The 22051-nt window shown below is 38.8% G+C and overlaps 1 protein-coding gene across 1 annotated transcript; it reads right to left on the bottom strand.

Annotated features, from left to right (window-relative positions):
* Positions 1 to 11157: 11157 nt before the first annotated feature.
* Positions 11158 to 17487, bottom strand: LOC103722554 (norbelladine 4'-O-methyltransferase 2-like). Its single transcript, XM_008813152.4, has 5 exons — positions 17304 to 17487; positions 17129 to 17208; positions 13174 to 13318; positions 12703 to 12834; positions 11158 to 11694 (listed from the first exon to the last, which is right to left on the bottom strand). The coding sequence occupies exons 1-5, from the start codon at positions 17379 to 17381 to the stop codon at positions 11401 to 11403; spliced, it is 729 nt and encodes a 242-aa protein (XP_008811374.1). The 5' UTR covers positions 17382 to 17487; the 3' UTR covers positions 11158 to 11400.
* Positions 17488 to 22051: the final 4564 nt, after the last annotated feature.

Here is a 22051-nt window from a genome sequence, read left to right as displayed (position 1 = left end):
ACTATCAGACTCATCAAATATAATATTGACTGACTCTTCCACTACTAAAGTTCTTTTATTGAATACTCTGTATGTCCTGCTAGATGTGGAGTATCCTAAGAAGATACCTTCATCTGACTTGGCATCAAATTTACTTAGATCCTCCTTGCCATTGTTGATGAAACATCTACATCCAAATACTTTAAGATATTTAGCAGTTGGTTTCTTATTCTTCCAAAGTTCATAAAGAGTTTTCTTGGTTATTGGTCGTATTAAAACTCGATTTAGAATATGGCAAGCAGTGCTTATAGCTTCAGCCCAAAAGTACTTTGGAAGATTTGACTCACACAACATCGTGCGTGCCATTTCTGCCAATATCCTATTTTTTCTTTCAACAACCCCATTTTGTTGAGGTGTTCTAGGTGCTGAAAATTGATGTGATATACCATTTTTAGTACAAAATTTTTCAAAGTGTTGATTTTCAAATTCAGTGCCATGATCACTTCGAATTGCTACTAAGGTGAGTTTCTTTTCATTTATGATATTATTATACAGTTTCAAGAATTCTGAAAATGCTTCTTTCTTATGTGCCAAAAATGAAACCCATGTATATCTTGAAAAATCATCAACAATAACTAGTCCATACTTCTTCCCTCCTAGACTTGCAGTTCTAGTAGGTCCAAATAAATCCATGTGTATGAGTTCAAATGGTCTAGTTGTTGATACTATATTCTTTGATTTGAAAGATGATTTAGTTTGTTTTCCCAATGAACATGGTCCACAGATTTTGTCCTTTTCAAAGATCAATTTTGGCACATCTTTTATTAAATCCTTCTTGACTAGTTTTGATATTAATTCCATACTAGCATGTCCTAGTCTTCGATGCCAAAGCCAACTAGTTTCATTTTTCTTTTTTTCATTAGTAATTAAGCATAATCCATTTTTCTTGCCTAACTCATGAAGATCTACTAAGTAAATGTTTCTTTGCCTTTGTCCTACAAGTACAATGCTATTATCTTTAGGATTTGTGATTATGCATACAGATGCTTCAAATGTGACTTTAAACCCTTTATCACAAAATTGACTTATGCTAAGGAGGTTATGTTTCAAACCCTTAACTAATAAGACATTTTCTATAAAAATAGATGGAGTAATGAAAATTTTACCCTTTTCAATGATATGCCCTTTACCATTGTCTCCATAGGTTACTACTCCACCCTTCTTTGATTCCAAGGTGACAAATTGATCTACGTCACCGGTCATGTGTCTTGAACAGCCGCTATCTAGATACCATCGTTTTTCCACTTTATCAGCTGCAAGACACTCCTGCAATCAAGATCAAGAAGAAACTTTAGGTACCCAAACTAAGTTGGATCCTTTAGGGTTAGTACTCCATGTTCCTTTTGGAACCCAAACTTTCTTGAATTTAATCTTTTGATTATTACTTAATTTGTTTTGACTGGACTTTCTATAGTTACATTCATATACTCTATGTCCTAACTTATTGCAGCAATAACAAGTAATATTTTCACTTTTAGCTTTTACAAAAATGTTCTTTAAGAATTTTTGTTTCCTATTTGTTTTATATCCTAAACCAGCCTTATCATATACAGCTTTTTGACTATCAAGAATCATATTTAATTTGGTAGAACTAAGTGTAAATTTATCTACCAAGGATTTATATTTTTTAGCATCTTCTTTTAGCTTGATATTTTCAGCAATTAGATTCTTGGTTTCATTTGTAAGTTTCCTACTTAATGTTTCACAATTATGAGACAGTTTTAACTTATCTTTGGTAAGAGATTGATTTTCTTCTTTTAGAACTTTATTTTTATTAATTAGTTTCTTATGTTCTTCCATGAGTTTTAAGAATGCATCATGTAATTCATCAACAGTAAAATCACAGTCAAGTTCAGAATCTACCTCATCGTCATTAGCCATATGACACATTTGGGCCGTCTCTTGATGATCTTCCTCCTCCGAACTTGATTCCTCACTTTCACTCCATTCAGCCATTAAGTTCTTCTTTTTCAGTTTTCTTGCCATCCATTTCAAATTCGGGCAATCTATCTTATAATGCCCGGGTTTGTTACACTCATAGCAAATGGGAGTTTCTTTTTCCTTTTCTTTGTCCTTACCCTTTTCTTTGCTTGAGTTACCTTTGAGGAAGGGTTTCTTTTTATAGAATCTATTCTTACCTCTCATAAATTTTCTGAATTTTCTTCTAAACATAGCCATCCCTTCTTCATCAAATTCTTCATCATCATCTGAATCTTCCGATTCAGTTTGTTGTTTAGGGGTGGTAGTCTTCAGGGCAATGGGCTTTCTTCTCTTGACCTCATCTTCTGAATTTTGCCTCATTGTCAACTCATGGGTCATGAGTGATCCTAGAAGCTCCTCTAATTGCAGTGTGTTGAGGTCCTTAGCTTCTTGAATTGCGGTTACCTTGGCCTCCCAATTTCTTGGTAGAGACCTGAGAATTTTTCGCACCAAATCAGAGTTAGAGTAAGACTTTCCTAAACTCTTAAGCCCATTTATAATATCAGTAAAACGAGTAAACATATCAGTTATGGACTCAGTAGATTTCATTTTAAACAATTCATACTTGTGTACTAATATGTTTATCTTTGACTCCTTAACTTGATTGGTCCCTTCATGAGTGACCTCAAGTTTGTCCCAAATTTCTTTAGCAGTAGTGCAAGTAGATATTCTATTAAATTCATTTACATCTAATGAGCAGTAAAGTACATTTATAGCTTTTGCATTTAACTGTGCTAATCTTCTATCACTTTCATTCCAATCCATTTCTGGTTTGGGTATGATAGTGCCCTCTATGTTAAGTGTGGGTGTGTGAGGTCCTCTAGTGATGATGTACCATAATTCATAGTCTAAAGCTTGAATGAATATCCTCATTCTAGCTTTCCAATATGTGTAGTTTGTGCCATTAAATAAAGGAGGTCTATTTGTGGATTGCCCCTCACTCATAGAACATCCCACTTGGGTTGTCATGATCTTTAACTCTTGATTGTGAGATCAATGAGTACTATTAGAGCACCTTGCTCTGATACCACTTGTTGCCCAAGGTGACAAGCCAAGAGGGGGGGGGGGGGGTGAATTGGTTTCTTTTAATTTTAACTATCTTACTCGAGTCAAATGAATGGTTAGTGAGCTAAAGCAAATCACAATACAAACAACACAAAGTATAGTGGTTCGGTGCTCTCCTTAGCACCTACGTCCACTCCCCAAGCGACCCCTTGGGAATTCACTATAATCCCGCGGATTACAATTGGATTGTTTTCCGGGCTCACAATCCAAAAATCTTTACACTTTGGTTTTCCGGGTTCACCAAAAACCTTTGTTGGTTTTACGGGCTCACCAACGAACCTTTGTTGGTTTTACGGGCTCACCAACGAACCTTTACAATTGGTTTTCCGGGTTCACCAATCAACCTATTCCGTTGGTTTTGCGGGCTAACCAAGCAACATTTACAAGTAGTTTAACAAATAAAGAAAGAAGATTTAAACTCCTAGATGAGCAAATAAAACAATATAAACTACAAAGAAGAGTTTAGAAAGTATTTATCGCTTGAAGTGACTTCTCTCTTCTTTGTCAAGGATGCTTCACTCTTCAAGGGAGGATGGAGCTCTTGATGACTCTTTGAATCTGCTCAACCCCTTTCTTTGATTCTTGAATGAAGCACTTGGATGAAGAAGATTAGGGCACTTTCTCTTTCTTGTGTACTCTTTGATATTCTTTGGAAAAGATATTCTATCTGATGAATAGTGCCACTTTAAATAGCTTCCTACATCCATTGGACAAGCCCCAATGGTTAGAATTCAAAAACTAGCCGTTACTCACTTTTGGAAGGACAAAAAGTACATCTGCAGAACTAGCCGTTATGCTTCTGCCCGTGTTTGGGTCGGCTCAACCTGTCCTTGGGTCGACCCAACTTTCACTTGGGTCGACTCAAACATTCCTTGGGTCGACCCTCTCAGAAACACAGAAACTTGCAATTCAGCCTTCCTTCACTTGGGTCGACCCAACCTTTCTTTGGGTCGACTCAAGGTTCAGTTGGGTCGACTCAACTTCTTCTTGGGTCGACCCTAACAGGGTTTCCAGAGAACCTTTTCTGTCTTCTTTTCTGTCTTGCCTTTGGGTCGACCCTTTCAGGGTTTGGGTCGACTCAAGCTTGGGTCGACTCAACTATATCTTGGGTCGACCCTCTCAGTAAATCCAGAGAACCATTTTCTGTCTTCTTTTGAGGATCTTTATGTTTGGGTCGACTCATGCTTTCCTTGGGTCGACCCAACTCACTATTCATCTGTGCCATTTTTGCAGAAGTGTGCCAAATGATTTCTTGATATGCCGGGGTCGACCCAATCATCCTTTGGGTCGACTCAATCCACACTTTGCTGCATCTCAAGGTTAGATTCATTCAAATAAACAATGAAATGTATCTATATCAATTTAAACAAATATACTGAGAGTAACAGACTTAAGCATGTAGTATCGATTTAACTTATTACATACTCTAGATAATTGCTTATTAATCATCAAAATAACACTATCATCCTCAGTAAGTGGATACCGTACCACCGGTGCTTAATAATAGTGGTATTTGGACACCGTGTGCAACCCACGCCACTGAGTTACGTGGCCGTAGCCTATTATGTTGAGATTATAATATCAGAGTTTTTGTAAAAATGATAATAAGTTTTGAAAACAGTAAAACGATGTTATTTGTGATTTATTTTCAGTCATTATTTTGTATTTTAATCTGATATGCTCTGACCCCACTCTGGGATATTTTGTTACTTACTGGGCTAGTGTAGCTCATTATTCTGTTTTCTATTTTTCAGATCCAGAGACTTAATCATACGGGATTGGGGGAGTGCGTTAGATTTTTCGATGATTTCTTCAGTTATTGGCATTTTAGTTAGATTAGCTTGGACATTTGAATTATATTGGCATATGTTATTTTGGAATTTTGTAAGACTGCTTTTGAATGACTTTAAATAATTATATCATCTTTAAACATCTGTGATTTATCCTCAAATAAGTTTTGAACACCTGTATTTGCTTTGATGTGTTCCGATACCTTGCACGCCTGCGCGGCCCGCCGTGCGGGCGTGCGGCATCTGCCGCACCTCGGGCTCGGGGCGTGACAGATTTGGTGGTATCAGAGCTCAGGTTAAGATCACTAGGGACCATAAGTAAAACAGTCATATTAGAGCCTAAATGAAAGGATTCCTAGGATTCGTCGAAAAGGTTGAGAGATGGGGTAGTAACTAGACAAAGGGATAATGTTCATTTATTTTGTTAACTATTTTGTATTATTCTGTTTGGATAAATTTATAAAATTTATAAATTTTCACTGAATCAGAATGCCGCCTTGCCGTATCGTAGCTTGAATCGAATGGTTGGAGGCTCTCGAGGAAGAGCCCCCACTAACCAAGCGGGCGAGGCATCGCATAGCTCAGGGCCCCAGGGTCAATCAACTCCAGAAACGACCGTCGGAAATCAAACTCGAGTGCTCGAACTGATCGAGGAGGTCGTCGGGTTTGTACGCCAACAGAGGCAACAACCTTAGCCACCAGTCCAGCAGAATGTTGCTCCTCCTGAGCAAAGAAGGAGTATAGCAGAATTCAAGAGAATGGCACCTTCGGCTTTCAAAGGCACCACTAGTCCTCAAGAGGCCGAAGCCTGGATAGATGAAATGGAGAAAGCCTTCAGGGCAATGGAGTGCACCGATGAAGAGAAGGTCAGATTTGCCACCTATATGCTTCAGGACCGAGCTCATCATTGGTGGATGTCTGTGGAGCGCACATTGGTACCCGAATAGGAGGCACTTACCTGGCAGAGATTCCGTACAGCCTTCTACTCCAAGTATTTCCCTTCAAGTCGCCTTAGGGAGCTAGAGAGGAAATTTCTAAATCTGTCTCAAGGAACTATGACCGTGGATGAGTATGAGGCAGAGTTTGACAGGTTAGCTCGGTTTGCTCCCACCCTCGTTATAGATGTAGAGTCCCGGATGAGGAGATTTGAAGAAGGATTGAAGCCTCACTTATGTCAGGGTTTGGCCGCAGTGCACTCAACAAACTATGATGACCTGGTAGACAGGGCCAAGAATATGAAAATTGTTTGGAAGGAAACACAAGATAGAATACAAAAGAAGAGGAGCAGAGATGATGATACTCATAGTGGACAGAATTCTAGCAGGACAGTAAAATCTCGTAATAGGTCTGGGCAATCAGAAAAGCAGGGATCTTATAAAGAGACTATTCAACAAGAGAAGCCAAATGTGAAGCATGTGGAGGCGCCCATAAGACAAAACTCTGTAAACGGTTGTCCAGCGCTTGTTTCAAATGTGGCCAACAGGGTCATAGAATAAAGGAGTGCCCTTATAATCAGCAAGACTCTCAATCAGTTCAGAGGCCTCAAACTACAAGAACCCAGCAAGTGTAAGCTTCTCCTGCTCCGGCTCAGTCAGCTCAGCCTTCTTCTCCAAAGCAGTAAAAAGGAGGGAGACCGCGCACACCGGATCGTATTTATGCACTGACTCAGCAGGATGCTCAGGCATCCAACACTGTGGTGTCAGGTACACTATCGGTTGCTTCTGTTTATGCTTATATACTGTTTGATTTTGGTGCTACACATACATTGTGTCATCGATATTTGTGCGAAAATATAACCTATCTTACGTGCCGTTAGAGTATGATTTGCATGTTAACACCCCTGTCGGAAGTGAGATGATTGGTAATCAGGTCTGCAAGACTTGTCCGGTTCAGATAGTAGGTAGAGATTTGCCCGCTGATTTGATAGTTATAGATATGTATGACTTTGACATAATTCTCGGTATGGACTGGTTAGCATCACACTTTGTTACCATTAACTGCCATGAAAAGCGGGTAAAATTTTAGATCCCTGGAGACACTGAATTTAGCTTCTAGGTAGTGGTGCTTATACTTTTCCTCGAGTTCTCTGCTATGCACATTAAGCAGCCTGTACATATGGTTGATAGAAAGGAACAAGTGTTGAGGAGGTGCACAATTCCTTATGTTAAGATCTAGTCGAGCAATCACTCAGAACGTGAGGCTACATGGGAACTGGAGGATGAGATGAAGGAAAAATATCCGAGCCTTTTTGCAAGCTAAGGTATGTTAAATTTCGAGGACAAAATTTTTCTAAGGAGAGAATGTGAGATACGGGCTGAAGTCGGCTGGGGAAGCCGACTTCAGCCGCGTCGTCTTTTGGGAAGAGCCGGAACAGAGGATCGCGATGGCGATCCTCTCCGGCTCCTCCGGGGACAAACGGGGCAAGGGCGCCGCGGGTATCCCGCGGTACCCCCCGGTCAATCAAAGGCCAATCCCGGCTGCGGATTTCGCTCGGTTGTCGCGATTCACACGGCGGAGAGCCATTACAAGGGGGTGATAAAACCCCCCATTTTTTCCTAGGACCACCTCCGAATCCTCTTCCTCTCCTCCCTCTCCTCCCTCTCCTTCCTCTGTTCTTACCTCCCGAGTGACCGGCATGTCTTTCCGACCGAGAGCCATCCGGATTCCTCTCGTGGCCTTCCCCTGTTCCGAGATCCATCCTCTTGGTTTCGAGCACTGCTACCGCCGCCGCTTGTCCACCGGATCGAGCAGCCGTGGCCAGGATCTGCCTCTCCGTCGACTGCCGGTAATCTCTTTTCCCTTTTTGCTCTTCGATCTAGCCTGAACATGCTTGATTTCCTTCCTTTGTTTTGGCCCCAAACCGAGATCACTCGGTTTTCCTTCGACGACCGTTGCCGCAGTAGCCGCCGGCCGCCACTGCAGTCGGCCGGCCGTCGACCGGGCAATAGCCCCTGGCCGCCTAGGCTGACCCCCCCCCCCAGCCGGTCCCTTCTTCCTCTTCTTCTTCTTTCCCTGTCCATGGGGGTTTGGGGAAGAAGAAGGGCCCTGTTCACGGGCCCTATTCATTGCGGGCCTAACTTGGGCCCGGTTCGAACCCGAAACCCGAAACAAGAAAAAAAAGAGAGAGAAGAAAATCCGAAATCCGAAACCCAGTTCAGATCCGAAACCCGAAATCCGAAACCCAATTCAGACCCGAAGCTCGGAACCCGAAACCCGAAACCCGAACCTGTTTGGCCAATAAATGGAATTTTACAGTTAAGCCCTTGATAGTATATTATTGCACAAAAGAGCCCTCTGTAAATTATGTTTGATTCCTATAAGAAATATTTATTACATAAAGGCCCTCAAATATATTTGTTTGGTCCTTTTACTCAAGTTTTATTATAAAACAGTACCCTGTAATTAAGTATTAGTCCCTGCAATGAATTTTTATTGCATAAATGAACCAATTAGATTCCAACCTTAGGGGCCTTACTAGGCCGGGGTATGCGGGCCCATTGGGCCGTGTTCGATGTGGGCCCTATCGGCCATGCCCATTATGGGCCAACTCTGGGCCCTGTTGGGCCGTGTCCGATAATATTATTTTTAGTTTTGCTTAGCTATAAAATTAACAAAAGAAGTAATTAAATTTAAATAGGTGAACCTGATCCGCCTATCTGAAGTAGGAATTAAGCGAGACGAGGTAAGTAACTTGATACTTCAAGTGTGTTTTCCAAATTATTTGATTTTTGAGATATGTTTTGTACTTAGTAAAAAACGAATCGAGCATATTAAATCTAATTTGAAAATTCTGTTGTATGCTCTGAAAACTGTAAAATATGACTGGGCAATTTATGAAATCTATTTTTATATACATGCATTCTCAGCATGGCTATGTCTGTTCTATTCTATTATGGCCCCGCCAATGGGGATTATACGTTGGCCTAGTCGACTTGTATCTGTGAGGAACCAATTTCGACACCGTACCACCGGTGATTAGAAAGTGGTATTTGGACACCGTACCACCGGTGCTTAATAATAGTGGTATTTGGACACCGTACCACTGCTGCTTAATAATAGTGGTATTTGGACACCGTGTGCAACCCACGCCACTGAGTTACGTGGCCGTAGTCTATTATGTTGAGATTATGATATCAGAGTTTTTGTAAAAATGATAATAAGTTTTGAAAACAGTAAAACGATGTTATTTATGATTTATTCCCAGTTATTATTTTGTATTTTAATCTGATATGTTCTGACCCGACTCTGGGTATTTTGTTACTTATTGGGCTAGTGTAGCTCATTATTCTGTTTTCTGTTTTTCATATCCAGAGACTTAATCGTACGGGATTGGGGGAGTGCGTTAGATTTTTTGATGATTTCTTCAGTTATTGGCATTTTAGTTAGATTAGCTTGGACATTTGAATTATGTTGGCATATGTTATTTTGGAATTTTGTAAGACTGCTTTTGAATGACTTTAAATAATTATGTCATTTTTAAACATCTGTGATTTACCCTCAAATAAGTTTTGAACACCTGTATTTGCTTTGATGTGCTCCGATACCTTGCACGCCTGCGCGGCCCGCCGTGCGGGCGTGCGGCGTCTGCCGCGCCTCGGGCTCGGGGCGTGACAAAGGTTGAGGTACAGGTATCTGCTATTTTTGTTGTTTAATTTGGGTCTTGTTGGAGGAGTTTCAGGATATGGGGTGTTCCAGAAGGCAAAGCAGAAGAGCATGCCTTGGCTTGATACTCAAATAGTCAAATGCATAAGTTCGAGGTCTTTTGTCAGATTAGAGGGCATTTTTTGTCTTCTAAATATTTGATCTTGTTTCTAATGGAGCAGTGATTTTGTGCTTCGGATGATAATCAGTCAAGGGAATGAATCCACTGACGGTTCGCATCAAAAAATCTATCCTCAAAACCACTAATTTTATGCTATTGACATCAAAAGTTTCAATGTTCTAATAACAACAGAGCGACAATTAATGCTCTCATAAAAATTGGTTTTGTATGTAGTTTTATATCCAGATGAAACATAAGGTTTGTTGCTCATGCTCAAATTAATCTTCCATCTCTAAAAGTGATTTAAAACTTCTTTTTTGAAGCTTACATGATCAGGAGAAATAAATTAATGCATAATGTTCATCATGGAGGTTGCTACATTATTTCGTTGATCCAAATGCCGAGGTGCCGAAATGATGGAAAAAACTCAGTTATCAATAACACATGCTTAAGCAAGTTCAGTGTTGACTATGTTGCAATCATTGTTTCTATCTAATATGACTTTCTTATGGCCAGCAGGCCCAGGACTAGGAGAGCCAATTGGTGCCATGCTAATCAAAGCTACCAAGAACAGAGTTGACAAGAGATCAGGGTGGTTTTCTCAAACAGGTACATATGACCTCCTCTTTTGTCTTATGAAGTATACAAGGAATTTCTGTTATGACTTCAATATGCATCTGTATTTCTCTCCTATACCCACTAACACTTTCTTTCTCAAGGAAAAGGTGGTATCATCATTCAGGAGCAGCAACATAGCATGCTATGTTATGCAACAAATAATTTTGAGCCTCTTTGCTTTATTATGATCTATATTTAGTGGTGCATCATGCATCTCTGGAAACGTGATCGGGATTCGGACAAATTGACTGTTCAGAAAAAGGAGAATTTTTTTCTTCCCTATATATTCAGAAAAACACCCACCAAGTGATGTCAAAGTTGCACTCCTTAGTAATTTAAGCTGCAATTTATTATTAAATGATATTGCAAGTACACAACCATTTGCCATCTGATATTTCTTGATAGCAGAATTGTTTTACTCTGTTAATGTTAAGCCTTTATCTGTCATACTAGGAGTACAAATATATAGGATTATTATGAGCATTTATCTCATCATCCAAATTTAGCATTCAATAGTCAGAATTACAGAGTTAAAAAGTAATTTTTAGATTTCTGCTAAGAAGGCCTAGGCCTACATAATATTGTGGTATGCTGACAGGAAAGGACAGAATTGCAGCCAATGGCTATGAGCACTAAGACTATCTCCACCTAGTTCTACAAAAATAGATTAGTTACAAATATCCATGTACATGATCCATCGGTTCATAGAAACCTGCAAGCATTTACACAAAACCTGCATGTATTCATACTTTGTATGCACATTTTACTTACATATGCACAGATGCATGAAATATTGCAAAATCATATCTTAGTGAACCTTGCATTAAGGCCTTATTCTTAAGGGAAAATGTCCATACCATTTCAGAATGTCATCTACCAATTTTCTTCAAAAGTTGCAAGTCCTGTAGATCTCCAAAATACTCCAATGACTTCTATTCTTTTCAACATAAACATACAATCTTCATGTACTTATGTACATTATACTTGATTGGTACATTCTTCCCTAGAAAGACAAACAGCAACCTTTTTCTAAGAAAGATTGGTGCATATTTAATCCAAGTAAATACTGAAGAAAGGAAACAGTATCTATGCTCAAAGTCTTCTTTCCATAGATAAAGCAAGCATGAAAAGTGGTGAACCGCACAGTCAGATAATGCGCCTACAGATGGTGAGCCCATCACCAATACAAACTTGTGATATCTCAATTCGAGGATCAGCAGCCAAGAAATCATTAAACTTCACCAAGTAGTTTCTAGATTCAATGAACCTCTCAGGAAGGGAAGGATCCACTGGAGCAGCCACACTGCCAGACCAAAGTGTGTTATCATATGCAATAACTCCTCCAACCTTGACAAGTTTTAGCAAACGTTCATGGTATTCTCCATAATTTAACTTATCAGCATCCACAAATGCAAAGTCAAAGAGGTCATCTTCTTTTACCTGCAATAATCCATAATTTATGCAGTCACAGAAATGGTTGTAAATTTATTCTCATATAGAAAGAGCCACTCATATATTCTCCTGGTTGAATATCCAACAACAGTTAGACATATGATGACAATCTCATTTTAGCATGAAAAAGTTGGTTTCCTTTTGTGCACAGACACCTGTATTAGTTTCTTACTTTGAAGGTTATCGTACACTCGCCTATACAAGCTGTGAGAAACAATATTGTCTGTGAAATAAAAGAACATAATTTACAAGACTTAAGCATACACAAGGAAGGTTTAAAGAATATGAAAATCTTCATAACGCTTTACTTTACATAGTGATGCTTAAGTACTGAACATGGTTTAGGAGTAACTTGACACTACACTCTAGTAAACCATGATCTAATGAAATAGAACATATTCTGTAAACTGTTATTTTGCATAATCTAAACATCAAGGAAATTTCTAACCAAGGTCCTCTATATAAATACGAGTTCCATGATTGGAGTACAAAACCATTTTACACCCTTTAATAACTGATATAGTATGCTTTTAACTAATATATCTACCTACTCCAAGAATTCTACGTTCTATAGGGAGTTTCCCTTCACATAAGCTTGTATATCTTGTTAACAGAAGGGGAGGTTAGCAATTATCTCATAGTAGTCTCCTCATGAGTACACAGCAAAAATGAGTCAATAAATTTAGCGTTATATCAACTTATGTTTTTATAACTTAGCTCTATCCATTAATAAAAAAAACATCTCACATTTGCTCAAATATTCAATTACATTATAAAATGTACGCCTACATCATCTTTAAGTTTTTCTCCTCCAATCATGCAACACCATTACAGTTAACATCTATGCAGTTTAACCTATGTTCGGGTTACTTTTAAATAGGTAAAACATATATAGTCTTGCCTAAACTATTAGTAACAACATATTGAAATATAAAAGAATTATTGTGCACCAAAAAGGATATCATACTTAATTATTGTTGATAGGTCAAAGCTTACCTCTTGAGTCAGTTTATCAAGAATAGGGAGTGCTGCTGACTCAATGAAATTAATCTTGTTCTCAACTCCTGCTCTTTGAATAAATGGTAGCCCTATCTCAAAGTATGATTTTTCAATATCGATTGCCGTTATCTACAACAAAAGTATGAAAAAGAAGGATAAGGGGTCATAGCATAATTTTATAGCTCAGCCTTTCGAAAGAGATTGATAACTAAACTAAGATGAAACCTTAATTTTCATCCATGATCATGATTTCGGTTAATAAGATTTGCAAATTTATCAAAAGCATAACTTTACAAACAAATTTTAAAAACACCAGTCAAATGGAAAATAAATTAAATATATTATTTTTTTTCTCACCAACTAGGTAATCAAACCATCACTAAAGACAAACCAACGACAAGAGTAGAGAATTACTATAATGTAGACAAGAAATAGGATGTCAGGGAAAGAATAAAGGGCTAGAAGCACCTTGCCATCTTCTGGCAATGCCAGAGCTGTTGTAAGGAGAGAACAACCTGTGAACACCCCAATCTCTAATGTATTTTTTGCATTCATGAGCTTTAGAAGCATGGAGAGCAGCTGACCTTCCTCAGGGGGCGTGCTCATTGGACCCCTGTTACATTAAGAAATTAAAAAAACATATCTTGTTGACCAATTATAATCACCTCATATGAGGTCAAAACAAAAAATAGATTGGCAACCAAGAACTAGATATATCATGATATAGTTCATTAAATTTAGTTGAAGTATTATGAGCTATGTTATTATACATGTGAAATGTAGCCAATTCTAGAAGTATAAAACCTTAAGCATCAGTCATACATAAGTTAAAAATTGCACCTGTTGAGGTCAAGGTGAGGTCGGGCTCTGGCTCGCGCGTCCAGCACTACGGGGGGATTTTTCGCCCTCCGACCTCACCATTGATGAAGTCGAGTGAGGTCGGCCTCCGGCCCGTGCGTCCAGCGCTGCGGGGGGATCTGCCGCCCTCCGACCTCGTCCTCACCGGTCTTAGACAATGGAGGTGACTGCTTCTCCTCAGAAGTATTGTTTGCTTTGGGGATCGGTGGCTCCGAGCCCAGTGGGCTCGCTGGAGGGCGCCACCCCTCACGGTTTTGCCCCACAAAAGGCGCCTCTGAAAAGAAAGGGGGTTGCCCCCCTCCATTTAAAAAACAGATCTCTTTGCTATTTAGTCGATGTGGGACTAAGTCCGAGACCCTTTATTCCCACAACCTAGCCTCCCAGCAGAGGGGTCTGTGCCGGGGTCAAGGGCTCTCAATGAAAGCACCATTGTTGAGGTCAAGGTGAGGTCGGGCTCCGGCCTTCGCATCCAGCGCTACGGGAGAATTTTCCACCCTCCAATCTCACCATTGATGAGGTCGAGTGAGGTCAGCCTCCAGCCCGTGCATCCAACGCTAGGGGGGATTTGCCGCCCTCCGACCTCGTCCCCACCGGTCTTAGACAGCGAAGGCGACTGCTTCTCCTCAGAAGTATTGTCCGCTTTGGGATCAGTGGCTCCGGGCCTAGTGGGCTCGCTGGAGGGCGTCACCCCTCACGGTTTTGCCCCACAAAAGACACCTCTGAAGAGAAAGGGGTTGCCCCCCTCTATTTAAGGAACAGATCTCTTCACTATCTAGTCAATGTGGGACTAAGTTCGAGACCCTTTATTCCCACAACAGCACTATTCTAGATATTCTTGAATAGCTAAAATATTTTAAGGGGCGTGGATTATCATCACTAAATAAAAAATCAAATATACAAGATTGAGGATCAAAGTTAGAAACAATACTTTACAATATAATAAAAAGAAACTTTTGTTTATTGTTTTTGAAGATAAAGGAAGGAAACCTATCCAAGTTCATTGAGATTCTATATAGGAACTGCAATACAGTAGAATGTTTGGTGTCTCCAAAGGAGACAACCAAGGTGCAACAAACATCTATTGCACGTTGGAATCTTTTCTCTCCTCCACATATATGAAGTTCTCGCCATTTTGTTGGAACCAATACTTCCATTAAGCAAACAATGAAGATTCTTGTGTTCCATTCAATCCACGATACCGATGATATTGCCATAACCACCTGGTCTCAGGTTTTCTAATAACCAATGGTTCTGCTTTCTTTCTTGATTCAATCCATAGGGTCCTGAGTGAGGTAGCCCTATCATGAATCATCAAGACCCATCGAAATGGTTCCTAAATGGCTTTAAAAATATTGTAGTGCAATTACAGATATTTGATCGTTTCAAGTTCCCTCCATACAATGCACAACACCCCCCTATTTGCCAACCTTTTTTCCATAGAAGTTCACTCTATTCCTTCTCAGGAGCCACATAAGCACTTTGAGCTTTTCAAGCATGGTATCGTTCTGAAGAGTAGATAAGATCGTCCAAGTTATGCCTCTTCTTTCGAGAAACCTATAAAAAGATCTACAAGAGAGAGCCTTAGAATCATTCCACTACCATTTTAGAGTATCTTTGTCAACAATAGTTGGATATTCTGCAGCAGGGAAATCAGACCATCAAATTCTCTAGGTGGTGTAGAAGAGGTAAGGCAAGTTGAAATTTCCAAATTCCATCAGCAGAATCCCATACCTCTGCAACCTCTGCATGCTAATGTCTGCAGTTAGGAAAGAAGGCTGAAAATGGTCCTTTAATGAAAGATTCCCTAACCATCATCCAGTCAAAATGTATGTTCTCCCTATGATTAACAGCACAACATAAATTATGCCAAATGGGTTGAGCATAATCAATCATTCACATCCAAATTGCCAAAAATTGGCTTGTATAAGGGTGAATGCATTAAATGTTGGCATCGATATTAGGCACCAAAAATATGAGAAGCCAGATGCATTAAGTTTGGAAGTCTCGAGCCCAACTTGACTAGCAGCATCTAATTGAAGGCATTGAGATCCATTATCTCTAGCCCTCCATCACATATCTCCTTACATACAATCTTCCAATTAGCCCAGCAACCAAAATCACTGATCACAAAGCTACTCTTCCAGGGAAAGCTCTCCTCATCCTATCAATTTGATTCAGCACTCAAGGAGAAAAATAGGCAAACAAATAAGTGGGGAGCATTGAGAGGACCCATTCACCAATGTCAGTCTCCCTTCAAAAGATGAGTTTTATTATTCCATCTTGCTAAGCACAAATTGTTCTAGTAGAGGTTGCCCGCAAGAAAGGTTAAGCTTTTTATCAATGAACGAAATGCCTAACTATCTAATAGGAAGAGACTCGGCCTCACAATGAAGTAAACCAGCTTAACAATTACTCAGTGCTGCTGAAATAAATCAGAACACTCTTTTTGGAAATCAATTTTGAGGTTAGATTAGAGCTCAAAGGAATATAAGAGGAGTGCCAAATCGGCCATTCAATCCTCCTCAGTATGGCAGAACAATAGAGAATTGACCATGTATGGGAGATTTTGGATGCCTCCATGGGTCATTTGACAACCTACTCCATTGATAAGGATATTCCTTGCAATCAAGGCAAATAAGAAAGTATGAAGAGATGGGATGCTTATTTTAACCCTCTCTTCCAAATTAACCATCTTCCTGATGCCCCATTGAGGAGCACTGGAAACTTCCCAGAAAGTGATGATCAACTTGATCCAAGCGAACCATCATCACTTCATCTAGAATAAAAATTCCATGGAGATTATTCTGATCTAGGGAATAATTCTAAGCTTTCTCAAACATCAAGCTTACAAAGGATTCCGTCGACTTTATTCGTTCTGCAATAAGAGATGGCCTTGTGAGCATATGAGAAGCTATCTAGAAGGCATCTTCCTTTGATAAAAGTTGATTGCAAACAATCCACCAACCGGAAAAGGATGAAGCCGAACTTGACCAAGACCTTTGGAACAACTTCTTTTTTCTTTTTTAAAAAAAGAGGGAGAGTAATCCCTTCCCACAATTTATTCAAGAGTAAGATGAACTAGAGTAGGAAGATAGTAATGACATGGAAGTAGAACACCTGAAAGAGAAGACACAGAACAAAAGGCTATTAGGAGGACCGAACAAGTATAGCTTAAAATAGGATGCCAGCTTGTGATGTCCTACCAAGAGATCTTTAGGACAATCTTCAAAGTGCCATTTTAACAATCATATGGGTCTGAATCATCTAGCTGACAAGCATCATCATGTCTACAATAAGCAAAAGAACATTCAGAATTTAACCACTATATCAATCAGAAGGGTTGCCTTGACAAATTCTCTAGTGCTTTAACAAAAACAAACTTCTCTAATAATGTAATTTAGCCACTTTAATGGCTTATAATTTATCCACTATGATGGTGTGCATCATATGCTACCATGTTTGAAGTAAGACTTATGAAACATTCAAGGTTCTTATTTAATTGCTGTAACCGGGTAATGGTTCAAAATATATCTCGGCAGTGTTTAATTAAAGGGTTAGAACTTGCCTCATGTGTTTCATGGTCACCTCTCTCAATCCCTTGAGTTGTTCATGCTCTCTTGGGTAAACACTTGTCTCCAATATATACTGCAAAGAAGAAAACGATTAGTTGGAAGAATAGAAGACTCCAAATAAATAGGAAGTTCTCTTTAAATTGAATAAGGGGAGGAAAAAGAACTAACTCTATGAAGGGCGTCACTTTGCAAGAGGTTCTTGTGAGATGGTGGAGCATTTAGTCCCGGGCTAGCCATTAAAGACATCTCAAGAGATCACTGAAATGGAACGGAGAGGTAGTGATTGCTCTTAAAACCACTCTCCTTCCTCTCTACCTGCAGTTCGGTGGGATGTCAAATGATCCAACTCCTAGCAAGATGCATTAAAAGTACGCAAGGAATATTTAATGGTCATTGACAACATCGCCGAAAGGCTTACCCTTTGTTTTTCTTTAATAAATAAAAAAAACCTTACAATCGCAGGCCAAGTCATTATAATTTATAAAAGTGGGCTTGTCGAACAGTTTGGCTCTTTAAAGGTGGGGTTCCATAATGACTTGCGCGCGCTACAAGGCAAGAGGGGATTAGATGGTGGGGTCCATCTGATTTGCCTCCCGTTACCGTCTGGTTGGTTAGCATACGCGGGAACTTCCCCTTTTTTTAAAGAGTCCAAGCAATTTTGTTTTTTTGTGGGTGAGTTCATGGGTAGGTTTTGAGGGACTATTTCGACTAATTCCTTATATGTATGTATGTATGTATGCATATATATATATATATATATATATATATATATATATATATATATAGACATACATGCACGGGCGCGTGCACGTACAGACACACACACACATAGATATATATATATAAGAACTACATGATAATATTTGGGCATCCAACAAAAGCTTTAATAAGAGTGGTCCTGATTAGGTCTAGATATCGATGATTTGAGCTATTGGATTTAGTTCACTATTTTTAAATTACTTTCCTAGCTTATACGTTGCTTAGAATCTAATGATCAGAAGTGGATAGTATAAAATAAAATAAAATAATACATATTTTTAATCAAAGAGTGCAAAGTCTAAGTATCTTAAAATCACATGATTTTTTTTTTTATATAGTAAGCAGATTAAAGATGGTGAATTATATCCAATAACTCAAATCATTAGTGCTGAGTTTTTGGTCACTCACTCAAGACCAACCATAGTAGAACTCTTGAGTGGAAATCCACATATTAGCACTACTCTTTTTACATGTACAAACATATTTACATATATGCATGTATATTTTTTTACATATCAATATATCATGGTCTCAAAAAGGCATCTATTTAGGTTATATGTAGAAATGGAATAAGGTAATCTAGTGTAAATGCATTAACTTACTCCTGCTCCTCTTTATTCTGAAATAAAGTTGTATACCAACTGTTTAGAATTTATTCTGGAATTAAGTGGGGTCAATGAGTTTGGAAAGCACGAAGTTGTGTGCCAACTTTTTGAATTACCTATTTTACCCTTTTGGAAGGTGGTTTAATCAAAGTACTCCAATAAATATTTGGCTGAAGAAGGATGGAATAACTAGGTCAAATAATATTTTCTCTCTTATTATGCTTCCAAATATTGCCTTAGTTTTTAAAAGGACTTCAAAGTTGGAGTGACCTCAGTGGAAGAAAATTTGTAGGTCGGCTATCCTGCAATTGATCAAGACCTTCATTTAGAAAATAACAATCATGGTCTTTTAGGAAGCGTCATCAATTATGTACTTTTGATAATGACACAAGTTATCTCTATTATTAGTTTTGAATGGCATGACAACAAGAATACTTAGGCTTTAATTAGCATATGTGAAGTAAAATCTTTGATTTTCTTACTAAAATTTCCCTTCCTTTCCTAAGTTAAGTCTTGTTAAGACTGAGATATATTGTTGATGCTTTCCCTATCGCCTTAAACTTTTGGAATCAATTGGTTATTTGACATGATATGCTAATTATCTTTTTAATTAACTTGCTTATTATCTTGACTCATTCTAGCAAGTGTGTTTGCTATCTTGATTCACTCTAGTCAATATGGTAATATCTCCATGTCATGGTCCAAGCCATAGGCGGGAGGATGTTAATCTAATATATATTGTTGATGTTTTCCCTATTAGCTTAAACTTTCGGGATTAATTTGTTGATAAACAGCTGAATTTCTAAAAATCTTCAAATCTTGTTATTCCCTAACAATCCATGGTTAATTCCAAATCCTTAAAGAACCATGAACTCGTCATAATATCTCGAGTTACATACCTTGATAAGGCATAGCTAAACTAACATGGACTTTAAGTCCAAGGTAGAGACTATTCGATCAAAGGTTGAGATTGTGAGGTGTATAAGTTCAAGAACGACATCTTCAAAATCTACCATCTCTGAGAATAACATCTTTTGGAAATCATGAGGGATGGCAAGTTTTGGATTATATACCACTGATTCAGATTGTATAACCCCTTACCTCTTAATAAGATGGCAAGGTTTTTCTGCCCCTTATTATTTCCCTATGATATAAAGTCTTAGTTTCATGAGCTTCGGTTGGTTTGCATGAGAGCTTAGGACTAAGTAGAGCTAGGTGGGTTCGGATTCAAGCGGGGTGGCTTGGCCTCCACCATTTTGATCCAAAAGGATCTTTAGACCTGATGTGGACCATTTTGACTATTACGAGTAGGACTGGACATGGTTCAGGGGCAAGATCAGCTACATCGAGAAGCCGAGTCGCAAGTTAAATTTTAAGAGGCCATAATTTGGTCATAAGATGGCCGATTGATATGATCATTTTTTAAAAAAATTGGGTATCTTTTCAAGATCTACAACTTTTGGCTAACCTACTAGAATGTTGAATCAGGCCGAAATTCTATCATTTAGGCTCCGAAACAGACTAGTCAAACCAGAAGTATTCTTGTCGAATAAGAATTTGACTAAATGTAGCTCTCTATACAATAAGAATTTGGCAGAGTGATAGAAGAAAAGTTGATATAGAAGTCGAAATCTACCTTTTTGAGATTTTTAGCTTTTTTTATTAGAGATTTCTATTTAAGAAAAAATAGTCCTAAAAGAATTAGAAAGAGGAATCCAACCCAAATTGTATTAGGGTGGACCTCATATTATAAATAGAGGTTATGTATCTCATTTTTTTGAAGAATTAATGAAAGAAAAGAAGACTTAAAGCCCTACTTTTAAGATTTCTCCATCTTCTTCTAGTTTTTTTTTAAAGAGATTCGAGTTGAGCAAATTGAAAAAAATCTTTCTTCTTTCCAATTAGATCAAGTTGGTATCAGAGCAATGCTCTTACCTGGTAGAATTTCAACTAGATCTGATTAGATCAAGTTGGTATTAGAGCCTTAGTCCTCTATATCCATGAGAGCTTGAGTGCATGGTCCAGATGCGTGAGCATCACAAGTAGTCAAGAGAAGGGCTATCCATGTTTGAAGTATATTAAAGGACAAAGACAAGTATGGCTGCTACTTCTACCTCGACGGATGATGAGATAATAGAATGTCTCATATAATTAGAGGAGAAGATTGCTCAACTTACTGACATCATTTCGAGATTGATGATACCTTCAGCGCAAGCACTAACAACTCCTATTGCGATGCTATCTCCTACGGCTCGAGATGAAGAACCACCATCCATCGAGGAGGATGAGGTTGAGCGACCTATGGGTATAAAAAATCTCTCTCTTCAAACATTTATAGTTGAGGCTCAAATCAAGATCATTATATATGACGGGCTTGTTGATACGGAAAAACTAGATAACTGGCTAGATCAGTTAGAAACGTATTTTACTATTTATGGATACTCCAGTATCTAGAAGGTAGTTTTCGTCCATCTTAAGCTTTCTAGTCATGCTCTTACTTAGTAAAATTCGTACTTGAGAAAAATCTAATATGAAATAAATTCAAGAGCCTAATCAAGAAGTAGTTCTATCCAATCGGCCACGAGAAAAATCGGTGGATCAAGTGGTAGTACCTGCAACAGAAGTATGATCAGTATGTTCAAAACTATACCATCGAGTTCCACAAGCAAGCAGTCTCCCTCAGAATTTCCATCGACGATCATGCGGTTATTATGAAATACATCGAAGGTCTCCACGAGAGCATCCGAAAGAAATTGAAACTCTTCAAAATTGTAGATATTAGTAAAGCCAGCATGAAGGACATGGGGATTGAGGAGAAGAATCGGCCTAGAAAAGGTACAAAGGTGGCAAGTTTAAAAAAGACAGTAAAAAACTCAAGCTAGAAGGGGGAGCAGGGCAAGAAGCAATCCAACATGACTCAAAAAAATTACTGCGATCATTGTGACCTCCGTGGATATACTAAAGAGAAGTGTTAGAAACTTCACTCTGAGTTACGACCGAAGAAAAAGACGCAGAAAGAAGAGGATTCCAAGGAGAAGGAAAAGGCAATTTTCAATGCTGCAGAAGTTGAGGAGCTACCTGAGCTTGAGCAAGCAAACTCCAAATTGAGCCTGATGGCATGAAAACCTAAGATAGCTACTAAAGCAGATTTAGAGATGCGAGATGAACTCTTCCGTCTAAAGATCCAGATAAAGTAGAGTATCATTGAGACTATTATAGATCCTAAATGCTAGAAAAATCTCATTTTTGAAAATCTGGTTCGTAAGCTGGGGTTGCAGACTAAGCCTCATCTGCACCCCTACTCTCTTGGTTGGATTCAGAAGGACATTGAATTGAAGATCACTAAGCAATGTACCTTCAAATTCACTATAACTAAGAGGTTGTTGCCCAAGGTGACAAGCCAAGAGGGGGGGGGGGGTAAATTGGTTTCTCTTAATTTTAACTATCTTACTTATGTCAATTGATGAGTTAGTGGAATTTAACAAAGCACAATACAAACACACAAGAAGTATAGTGGTTCGGTGCTCTCCTAAGCACCTACGTCCACTCCCC

The sequence above is a fragment of the Phoenix dactylifera genome, chromosome 10 (genome assembly GCF_009389715.1).
Source record: "Phoenix dactylifera cultivar Barhee BC4 chromosome 10, palm_55x_up_171113_PBpolish2nd_filt_p, whole genome shotgun sequence".
Taxonomy (NCBI): Eukaryota; Viridiplantae; Streptophyta; class Magnoliopsida; order Arecales; family Arecaceae; genus Phoenix; species Phoenix dactylifera.
The sequence above is the reverse complement of the archived record's forward strand: the minus strand, read 5'-3'. Positions and strand labels throughout refer to the sequence as shown.